The 11,997-nt window shown below is 39.5% G+C and overlaps 1 protein-coding gene across 12 annotated transcripts in view; it reads left to right on the plus strand.

The window, feature by feature from the left end:
- rasal2 (RAS protein activator like 2) overlaps positions 1-11,997 on the plus strand; it is a 415,750-nt gene that overhangs the window by 225,836 nt on the left and 177,917 nt on the right. The window contains exon 1 of one of the 12 annotated variants that reach the window (XM_043699995.1): positions 5,108-5,223. The exons of the other annotated variants lie outside the window; for them this stretch is intronic. Coding sequence (XP_043555930.1) covers positions 5,211-5,223 — 13 coding nt within the window. The 5' untranslated portion in view covers positions 5,108-5,210. Of the gene's footprint in view, positions 1-5,107; positions 5,224-11,997 lie in introns of those variants that run through there. 12 annotated transcript variants of the gene reach the window in all.

Below are 11,997 nucleotides of genomic sequence, written 5' to 3' on the forward strand. Positions count from 1 at the left end.
GCAGCATCTGAGGAGCAAGAGAGTTAACATTTTGGGCTTAATCCCTCATCCTGCCTGACATGCTTTGCTTTTTCCAGCACCACACTGTATAGACTCCAGCAGCTACAGTCCTCACAATCTCCTTGACCCAAGCAACAGGGAAGATTTGTGCGATCAGGGACAAGGTTCAGCACTGAAAATTGCATTGGTGTCAATTTCTCGAAATCAAACTTAAACAAATGTCGGCATCAGGATGACGATTAGCTGTTACATTTGACTTTAATATATCAAATAGTACGATAAAAATCTGCAGCTCAGTTCTTCGCTCTGCCTCTAGTTCAGTATTTTGTTTTTTTCAGGCTGAATCAGCATGGTTGAGACAGCAAATTCTGGTAAGATACTAGGACTATTAAAAATAAATACTATTGGAAGAAATATTAAATATTCTGAATTCATGATCAACTGTAATTTTTAACAATTTTTTTTACAGAACATGAGCTTCGCTGGCTAAGCCAGCATTTAGTCTCCACCCATTGTTGACCTGGAGAAGTATGTATTGGGCTGTCTCCTTGAATTGCTTTTTGAAAGTGAAATCTAGGGTTTTAACCTAGCCAAAGTACGAGAATATAATTGCAAATCATGATGATGCATGAACTTTTGGGACTGGGTGATGGTGGTATTCCCATACATCGACTGCTATTTTCCTTCCAAATGGAGAATATTATTGTGAACTAGTTGTATTAATTAGAGATTTTAGTGAAGCTCAATGAGTTTTAGATGTAATAAACTTGAGAATTCACTTGGGAGGTGTAGCAATGAAAGGCAGAAATGGGATTAAAAGGCTCATGTTGGTGTGATAGTAAAGAGAAAAGAATATAATGAACAGTTGAATAATCAAAGACAAATTGTCTGGGTTTGACTTTCTGATGTTGAATGATGCCTGAAGGTCTGGTTTGTGATAGTTTATAGTGCCTGAACTTGATTTGGTTCCAGTGACAAGACGCTTTCTATCAAATCATCCACTCGTATAGTCAATCATAACATTCTTGTTCTCTGTTTAATATTTTCTTTGGTTATAAATCATGGTTTCAGACTTTAAAATTCATGAGCCTTTTGCCAATGTCTCTTCTCTGGGATTGCATGAAGTGCATTAGTTCTTTTAATTACTATATTGCTTGACATTTTGCATAATGAAAAGCCTTTACAGTGGATCAGATCATCACTTACTACTGTTTCATGTTGTTATCTAATAGGATATATTTGCTACACAATGCAGCATTATTAGATAGCAGTGCTGTGCTGGTAGCTCCTCATTTGGGCTTTTTTGGAGTTTTGCCCCAAATGAGGTGAAAGACATACTCCTTTCGACTGTACTGTCGACTCCTAATTAGATTCTCCATCCAAAGTATTTGCAATCAAGTCGACAATTGGAAGATAAGGACACTGAATTGGAACAAACTTTTTTATTGGTTAGATTTAATCCCATTTCTTATTCTGTTGTGTTTCCTGAATAATTGTTGAGGGCTCCTCAACATTGTAATGCCTTGATATATAAGGGGATGTCACAAGCTGATTGACATGAGAAATAAATTTAATCCCTCAAGCTTGCTCTGTCATTCAAGAAAATCATGACCATGTAATTGTGGCTTGAACTCCACTAAGCACTACAAAACCTCAGATTCCCTTTTCAATTAAAAGTCTGTCAAATTTAGTCTTGAATATATTAAATAAACAGATCTGCATTTCTGTGTGGGTAATGAATTCCAGAGATTCCTTATTCCTACTTACCTCTGTTTTTGTTGCGATATCCCTTATTTTAAGCCTGTGACATGTTATCATGCATGCTTGACTGAGAGTCCAAACATCCGTTAGTTTATTGAAACAGCTACACACAAAACAAAATAATGCTTGATTGGTTTTTTTCTTGGATCTATTTTATAAACGATTTAGTGTTTGTTTGCATGAGATAAAGAATTATTACATAAGTTTGTTCCAGGTGTTAATATTTTAGATGTCAGGTTGATTGAAACACTTGTATAAAATTGTAGAAACAAGTTTTTTAAAGCTCTGAGTAATTGGGCTTTTAAAACTTCTCTGCATATGACAATGTTCCTATGGGATTTTTTCAGTTCTGAGTGTATACTGGATAAAGGAGCATAGAAATGCTATTGCTTGGAGGATATAGGGGTAATTTTGGGCTGGTGGAGAATCTTGGATTGACCAGAAGTATCTGAGGGTCCATTGAAAGTAGATGGAGGAGCATGGATTGATGAAACAGGGGGCACTGTTGGGATTTTGTGGAGAGACTTGAGTTGGCATGGAGGGTATCCTTTGGGAAAGTGTGAAGGGGCATGGTATGGCATAATTTCAGGAGCATTGAGGTAGGTGAGTGGTGAGGGCTAACTATTGAATTACACAAGAGGGACGAGTCTTGCAAAGAGAAGCATAACTTCTATCCCACCTCTGTGACTGACTGTAAAATGCTTCTGTGGCTTTCCTCTAATGAAGTCAGGGTAATTTTCCTGGTTGGCCAATATCTGGAAAAAGCTAATTGAAGCAAACACTTAAGGACTAATGTAGAGTCCAAATGAAGTTCAAGCTAGGAGGTTCCATGGAAACCTTGGACTATTTCTGAGTTGAAATGGAACTTGCATGTAATGATTTGGCAATGTTAGAAATCCAAATGCTCTTAAATGGAAGCAATTTGCATTACTGTTATCAGTTTAGTGCCCGACATTCCTCTATATTGACAGTTGTGGCCTTTGTTCATCCTGTTGACCAGTGCATGTAATGTGATTCTGTTATGTTTTCATTTCAAGCTTGAAATTAACACTTGAAGAGTAAAGAATCCTCAAGAAATACCTTTAAACACGAAAGTTGTTATTATGCACACGTGGCAGTATGAAATGTCTGTTTGCGACATGAACATTCTAGTTGTTACATAAAAAAAGCTTTGAGTCATAGAGATGTACAGCAAGGAAACAGAACCTTGGGTCCAATTTGTCCATGCAGACCAGATATCCTAAATTAATCTAGTCTCACCTGCCAGCACCCAGCCCATATCCCACCAAACCCTTCCTATTCATATACCCGTCCAGATGCCTTTTAAATGTTGCAATCGTACCAGCCTCCACCACATCCTCTGGCAGCTCATTCCATACACGTACCACCCTCTGCGTGAAAAAGTTGTCCCTTAGGTCTCTTTTAAAACTTCATCTCTCACCCAAAACCTATGCCCTCTAGTTCTGGACTCCCCCTATCCGAGGGAAGAGACTTTGTCGATTTATCCTTATCCATGCCCCTCACGATTTTATAAACCTCTATAAGGTCACTCCTTAGCCTTCGACGCTCCAGGGAAAACAGCCCCAGCCTATTAAACCTCATCCTATAGCTCACATCCTCCAACCCCGGGAACATGCTTGTAATTCTTTTTTGAACCCTTTCAAGTTTCACAATATCCTTCCGGTAGGAAGGAGAGCAGAATTGCACGCAATATTCCAAAAGTGGCCAAACCAATGTCCTGTACAGCTGCAATATGACCTCCCAACTCCTGTACTCAGTACTCTGACCAATAAAAGAAAGCATACCAAATGCCTTCTTCACTATCCTATCTAACTGCGACTCCACTTTCAAAGAGCTATGAACCTGCATTCTAAGGTCTCTTTGTTCAGCAACACTCCCGCGGACCTTACCATTAAATGTATAAGTCCTGCTAAGATTTGCTTTCCCAAAATGCAGCACCTCACATTTATCTAAATTAAACTTCATCTGCCATTTCTCAGACCATTGCCCCATCTGGTCAAGATCCTGGTGCAATCTGAGGTAACCTTCTTTGCTGTCCACCTATACTGTCATCTGCAGACTTATTAACTGTACCTCTTATGCTCACATCCAAGTCATTTATATAAATGATGAAAATTAGTGGACCCAGCACCGATCCTTGTGGCAGTCCATTGGTTATAGGCCTCCAGTCTTCTTGGTTTTCTTGTGTTCATGTATATCTGAAAACATTTCTACGTAATAATCTAATTCTCATGGTTCGTAGTTACTATTTTTCCCATAAAATACAAATTAGCAGATGATGTAAATTTCGGAAAATTATGCTGATTTGACTGTTGAAATATGGAAGCTGGTTTAGTTAGTATTGCAGTAGTAGGAAGTCAATTTTGCTATTCCTTGGTCTACCTTTCAAAGCAGATTTTAGCATTTCTGTAAGTATTGGTTGTGAAGCCTAAAATTTGAAGTGGGCAAGCATTTTTGATCTCTTCAAGTTAAATGTACTACGTACCAAAACATGAAATTATTGTTAAACCTGCACTTTGTCCCCACAACCTTTCCACCACCCCTCCCCCAAAAAAATCTGGTTCGAAACTTAGAGCACTGAAACAGCCTAAATGACCAGAGGGGACATGAGTGCAGTTGACTGTTTTCTCTCCTTTTTCTCCCCAAAAATTTCATATACTGTATAGTACTCAAGGTAGTATTGGGAGTTAACTATAATATGAAATCCATTGCATTCTGCTCGATGCAGCAGTGTACTGTCAGTGGGGGTCACCCTTTCACTGCTTCCCTATTGAATTCTTTTATAAGAAACAAAAATGTTCTTCTCACGATTGTTTCTGTTAAAGGAGTGGTCCTCATAAATAGGTTCAGACATGAACAGTGAAGCAGTTTTGAACAGAAGCGTTGTTCAACATGTGAGCAGTTAACTCTCTGTGGAGATGGCTTATACTTGATATAATGATACTAATCCTCTAACTTTAATATGCAACCAGTGTTTTGAATACTTCATAAATTCTTGCCTATGGCACCTAAATTTAGAATTTGTAAGGGTTAATGAGAATTCTAGGGCTTGTGCTTGCCATTTAAGTTAGGTGTGTTCAGTTGTAAAATTCTGAAGAATTCCATTCATTTTTTTCAAATGCTTCTCACTGTGCCCTGTAATTTATATGCAAATCCTTGAGGGGCGGGAGGATGGGTGGTGTTGATCCATTTTCTCCAGACGTTCCACTGCTGCTGTCAGTGAAGAGCAAGTTTAGTCTTCACATTTGTTTGTAAGATGGCCTTGAGATGAAAAAATTCCTGCTTTTTGAGAATTGGTTACTGAAATCAAGTGGGACAAGCTGGTTCTCCTGTTGCCTTCTGTGCATCCCTTTAGGCTGTGTGAAAATGTACAGCTCTTTCATATTTTGGTTAGTCCTAAAGGATTGTGAAATTGGAGAACTCTAAGCATGGAGCTTACAAGTGAGTCTGTCGCTCAGTTACTTTTGAGACCCGGGGTTCTGGACAACTGGTGTATTTTGGATTTTATCCAGTACCTTGTTCTAAGATAGTGCAATTGAAGAATGTTCCACAAATCTTTCCCTTTCTGAGCTGCTTGGGCTTTTCCTCATAAACTGCTTTATTGATTGTGTGTTTCTTTCAGTTTTGTTTCAGGGCTGTTTATTTCAATTTTAGTTGCTGTTTCTTTAAAAACCATCAGTGAATGTGGATGGCAGTATTGAGAGCTGTACTTTAGTCCGACCTGCAGATAAAATAGGTTTTTGTATTGTCATTAAAGAGTGAATTTTGTGATGTTGGGCAGAGTCAGCAGTTTGCTTGGGGGGAAAATGCTGTTGTTGTGTGAAAGACAAGGCGAGTCGAGGGTCAGCAGAAAGGTCATAAAATGTCTTTTCCAACAAAAAGGATACTGTATCATGTATTAGAAATATTGCTCAGCTCAAAACTGAATTACAGGGACTGAGCTGCTCTAAGATTAGTGAACCTTTCAGTGAGTGCCATTCAATAAACTGATTCCACCAGAAGTTGTAACTCTCAAGGGCAAAGGAAAGAAACAGCTCCCCTATACTCAGGTTGAAGGATAGTTGAAAATATTGCATCTTCTTCATTTGTCTAAGGTTGTATCGCAGGTTGATATACTATCACATCCCCTCTCCACCTGTCTGATCCTGTCATTCAATTTTAAGAAAGGAGTATAAACAGGAATGTGTCATTTTGCCATTTGAACTTGTTCCACCATTTGTATAGTTATAGTTGATACTTACATGAATTCTATCTTCAAACATGAAGCGTATATCCATTAACTCCATGTGCATCCACATATCTAACAAATTTTGTCTTCAGCACTCTAGGGTATCATATTTCTCAGATCTTGAGTGAAGAAAGTTTTTCCAATCTTAGTTCAAAAATGGCATTTCCCTAATTCTGAGGCTATGACTTGGAGTTATAGATTATTCAGCTAAGGGGATCATCTCTCAGCAACTACCCTTTTAAATGATGAAGTGTTTTTCATGTTTCATTGAGATCACCAGTGATTCTGGGTTAAGCTTATTCAATTGCTCCACATACCAGGGATTCTTTTTTTCACCCTTTGTCGCATTACCTTGAAGTGTGAATCCTTTCTCAGCTAAACAAACCAGAGCTACTCTAGCCATGGCCCAGGCCCAATTCATTTGTTCAATTTTATACTGAAGACTCTTTATTTTGAAAACAAACTTGAAACTGTGTTCTCAGGTGTGGGCTGGATAAGCTTGCAGCTTTTGTGATTCATGTAAAAGAGCACATAGGTCCCTTTGAATGCAAATATTCTCTTGAGTTTTTATTCACTTGTGGGATGAGACATCGCTGGCTGGACCAGCCTTTATTGTCCATCCCTAATTGCTCAGAGAACAGTTGAAGAGTCAACTACATTGTTGTGGGTCTTGAATTACATGTGGGCCAGACCTTATAAGGACGGCAGTTTCCTTCCGTAAAGTACATTAATGAACAGATGGGTTTTTCCAAAAATCGACAATGGACTCGTGGTCATCATTAGACCCTTAATTCCAGATATTTTGTTTTTATTGAATTCACATTCCACAATCTGCTGTGGTGGGATTTGAACCCGATTCCCCGGTACATTATCTGGGTCTCTGGATTAACAGTCCAGCGATAACACCGCGAGGCTATCGCCTCCCCCATTTTGTGTCCCCATTTTGAAATCTGCTTTTTCTATTTTTCTTGCAAAATATATAGCTTCTCACATGTAAGCATTAAATTTGGTCTGTCATTTGCTTAACACTCACTTCATCTGCCTTTATACTTTTGCAGTTCCTTTGTTTCCTCCTAATAGCTTAAATTTGTATGAAATGCAAATTGAGCATGTGTTATGCTCAGACCCTTCATTTAAAACATTAATATAAATTGCAGTTAGTTTATGTTTAAGCAGTGAACATTGAAGTATTGATCATTGATGACAGATAAAGTATATGATTTCAGCAGATAGGTCAATGTCAACTTTGCAACTTGATAAATTCATCATGTTTTTTTGGTGAACAGTTGGAAAACATCTACAGTCATGTAAACAATTGACTTGGTTATCCAAGTGGTTTTACTTTACTTACTTCTCCATTTGGTCCTATGGAATCTTTATCAGTTAACACAAATGTCACTTTATTGATTTATTCCTGCAGATTAAACCTCCTGATGAATCACATGACATTAGAAAACATGATATAACATTAAGTCGTGTTTAGAGACAGTAGGATAGATATTGAAAAACTTGGTCAAATCTCAGGTTTAATGGAGTACGAAGGAAAAATTAAGCAAAAGAGGTTTAGGGAGAAAGTCCAGAGCTTAGGATCATGTGACGAGAGGCGCAAACACCAATGGAAAAGCCAAGAAAATAGGGGATGCTCAAAAGCTAGAATTAGAGAAGCATAAATTTCTTAGGGGGCTCTGGAACTGGAGGAAAGGGGTACTCCATGAAGAGGTTTGAAAATGATATGAAAATTTAAAAATCTTACCTGTTGCTAAATTGGGAGCCAATGCATGTCAGTGAGCATAGAGGTTACAGATGAATGGACTTGATATGAGTTAGGATAGAGGATGCTTTGTATGACATCACATTTAACAAGTTTGATGTGAGAGTCTGGTCAGGCATGTACAGGAATAGTCCAATTTAAAGATATCAAAAATTAATGAACCAGATACGTTTTTATGACAATCAATAGTAGATTCAGGGCAGCATTGCTGAGAATAGCTTTCAATTCCAGATATTATTAATTCAAATTCCACCAGCTGTCATGGTGGGATCGATCCATGTCCCCAGAGGATTAGTCTGGGCCTCTGGATTTTTAGTCCAGTGACTTTGCCACTACTCCATGACTTCCAGTCGAATAACAGTTCCTTCTTTCCTCTAACCAAGACCGTGTGACATCATTGCACTAGGTGGTGCTTCCTGCAGTCACACAGATATTAACTCTGTCAGACCATATACAGCAGATTAAATTTCTGTTCACCCACACTGATCTTGTGGTGCAATGGAAATGTTAAGTTCACCTTAGGGTATAATGTCCATGGACAAATGTCATAAAATGTCTAAACAGGCTGATCTAAAAATAACACAAACTACTTCAAGGACAGTGGAGGGGTCAAGCTGGTGCTGTGTGATATCAGTGTACATAAGGAGCCAATCCTGAAGAAGGGCTACACCCGAAACGTCGACTTCTATACCTCCTGATGCTGCCTAACTTGCTGTATTCTTCCAGCCTCCTGCCTGTCTACATAAGGAACCTAGCATGGTTTTGCTTAATAACAACATTAGATGAGGAAAAGGAGTGGAGCAAGGATAAATCCTTGGAGTCACCACAGCTATGTCTGTGTGAACTGAATGCAAAACTGTTGCAGGTGATTCTCTGGCTGAAATTAAATAAAAATGAAACCAGCGGAATGCATTCACACCCAACATTGGAGAAGAATGATACATTCAACCCTGTTAAAGGTTACAGATAGAAAAAGAAAGAGGAGACAAGATAGTTTAACTCTGTCATCATTGTATGACTTTGATAAGAGCCATTTTCTTACTTTGGCAGGCCAAGAAGCCTAATTAGAGGGATTCAAACATTGAGTTCCTATCACACCTTATCCGAAGTTATCTGGCCAACATTCGTTTTAAGCTGTAAATCTGTTGATGGAGCTGCCATAATTGAGTTCCATCTGAATGGTGCTTAGATAGCATGCAAATTGGCTCATTGACGAGGCCTTTTGGCTGGGTGTGTCAAGTATGTATAGTATCAGTGAGTTTTTTTTTAAGAAAAGCAATGGAAATTGCTTGTGCTAGCTTTGATTTTGTGATTGATATCTGTGAAGCTTCTCTTTAACCATTGTCCTTCCTCCGAGATGATTGTCCTACCCATCCATTGTTCAGAAAGTGCTGTGTGCAGATTTATTTGTGACAACCTAAGCAACTGGAATGCATCAAAGGTAAAGGAATGTTGAGAATGTCTCCTGACAGTCTGATGACCCGACTACTGGAACCCATGACATTCCTTGGCTTTATATCTTTAACTTTCACACTTCTGAGTTTGGTATCATTCTCGAACAGGGGAAATTTGCACAAGGAGCACTTTTGTTCAGATTGAGTTCTCAAAGCACATTTTTCAGGATGAAAGTACCACAAAACTGTGTGTTTTGAAGATTTTGCGGTCATTGGTTTAAGTTAACTGGATGGATTGTTCAACTGAGTAAGCGAAATGTAGACATTAAGAGGTAGTGTCATAATAGTCATGAGATTTGCAATCCAGAAACCCAGACTTATGAGAGGTAAGCGTTTAAATCCATCAGCTGAGATCGTGAAATTTGCATTAATCTGGGATGAAAATGCTCATCTAATGGTGACTACAAAACTATATTGTTGCTAGTTGAAAAAATCCATTTGGTTCATTAATGTCCTTCAGAGAATTAAAAATCTGCCATCCTTATCTGGTCTGATCTACTTTTGATTCCAGATCTACAGCACAGTGGTTGTTTCTTAAACTCCATCTGAAATGCCAGAACCATTCCAAATTGATAAAACAAATTAAATTGGGCAGACCACCTGGAATTTTTATAATACTGGAAATTAATAAATAAGGGACTTTACCAGATGAAGGAGCAGCACTCTAAAAGCTAGTGACTTCAAATAAACCTGTTGGACTATAACTTGGTGTAGTGTGACTTCTGACTTTGTCCACCCCAGTTCAACACTAGTACCTCCACATCATACCTACTGCAAACACACAGGGAAGATAGTGAGAGAGACACAGAATCTTTGAAAGGAGCAGAAATAGATCACTGTCAGGGAGTGTTTTTTCGGTTTTGCCAAAAAGGAGTTCCTCAATGTATTGTCAGAGTTGCCAAAATGACCTAAAACCAGAAGTCCGTGTGAATAGCCCAGAGACACTAAAAAGCTATTTTTCTTTCTTTTTATTTTCATGAGATGTGGGTGTCACGGCAAGGTCAGCATTTTTGTTGTCTGCTCATAATAGCCCTTAAAATGAGTGACTGCTGGGCCGTTTTAGAGTAGACAGGCAGGAGGCTGGAAGACCGCAGCAAGCCAGGCAGCATCAGGAGGTGGAGAAGTAGACGTTTCAGGTGTAATCCTTCTTCAGGACTGGGGGTGTTATAGGGGGAGCTGCAGGTAAAGGAGGTGGCGGGGTCAGGGTGGTGAAGTGGAGATAGATGAAGACATGTAGAGGGTATGACCTGTTGGTGAATGGGAGGAATGAATCCAGATGGTAGCAGGGAGATGGGGGAGGGGCTGGAAATGGAGTCGGGAGATGAGAATGGAGGTTACTTGAAATTGGAGAACTCAGGTGTTGAGTCTTCTGGGCTGTCGGCTGCCCAGGCAGAAGATGAGGTGTTGTTCCTCCAATTTGCAGTTTGGTTTGTTGTGACAGTGGCGGTGATTTCCTCAAATTCCAGGAGCAGTAATTACTGTTTCATATGCTGTTGCATTGTTTTGGAACTTTGGGGAAAGAAAAGTCAAAACAACAGCACTTTTAAAAAGGGAGAGGTACAGACAAAGGAAGCATATGGTGAGGTCAGTGCAGGAGAGAGAGAAAGAAAGAAACTGACACCACAGTCTGCCTGCGCAGTTACTGCCTTTGCTGTTTGAATTTGTTGGACATCTGTGTGTGTCTGGGAAAATCAACAAATAGTGAATTTCACAGCTGATCTTGGACGAACTGTTTGGGCGAAGTCACAGCACAGAAACAGATAAGTGAATAGTTTTAACCTGGAGCAGTGCTTTGCAGAGGAATAAGACGGTGTTATTTTCTGGGTCTGTAGTTTGTGAAGGAGCAAAAATGACCTTTCGTAGAGTGATATGCGCTTCTTGTCAGATGTGGGAGTTTAAAGAGAGTTCAACGGTTACTGTGGATTATATCTGCAATAAATGCTGTTGGTTGCAAATCCTATCAGATCGAATGGATTTTTTGGAGAGACAGTTAGTGGTAGTGAGGAATTTGCAATCGCAACAGTATGTGATGGATAGCAGTTATAGGAAGGGGAAGTGTCACAGATATAGTCACATAGATGGGTTAAATCCAGGAAAGGTAAGAGAGGTTAGTGCAGGAGTCTTCTGTGGCTATCCCCATTTCAAACAAGTATGTGATGGATTCTCAGGGGAACGCAGCATGAACAGCCAAGTTTCTGGTATTGAGACTGGCTCTAATGCAATGAGGGTTATGTCGGTTTCCAAGAGATCAACTGTGTTAGGGAACTGTCTAGTCTGAGGTACAGACAGAGGTTTCTGTGGCCAGCAGCAAAAAATCAGAATGGTGTGTTGTTTCTCTGGTGCCAGGATCAAGGGTGTCTCAGAGAGGGTGCAAAATATACTCAAGGGGGAGAGAGGCCAGCTAGAGGTCACTGTTAACTATGGAACCAACGACATAGGGAGGGGAAAGGTTGAGATTCTGAAGGGAGATTACAGAGAGTTAGGCAGGAATTTAAAAAGGAGATCCTCGAGAGTAGTAATATCTGGATTACTCCTGATGCTACGAGCTAATGAGGGCAGCAATAGGATGATAGAGCAGATGAGCTGGTTTATGGGAGAATGATTCACATTTTTGGATCATTAGAATCTCTTTTGGCGTAGAAGTGACCTGTACAAGAAGGACGGATTGCACCTAAATTGGAAGGGGACCAATATACTGGCAGGGAAATTTGCTAGAGCTGCTCAGGAGGATTTAAACTAGTAAGGTGGGGGGGTGGGACCCA

The sequence above is a fragment of the Chiloscyllium plagiosum genome, chromosome 11 (genome assembly GCF_004010195.1).
Source record: "Chiloscyllium plagiosum isolate BGI_BamShark_2017 chromosome 11, ASM401019v2, whole genome shotgun sequence".
NCBI lineage: Eukaryota > Metazoa > Chordata > Chondrichthyes > Orectolobiformes > Hemiscylliidae > Chiloscyllium > Chiloscyllium plagiosum.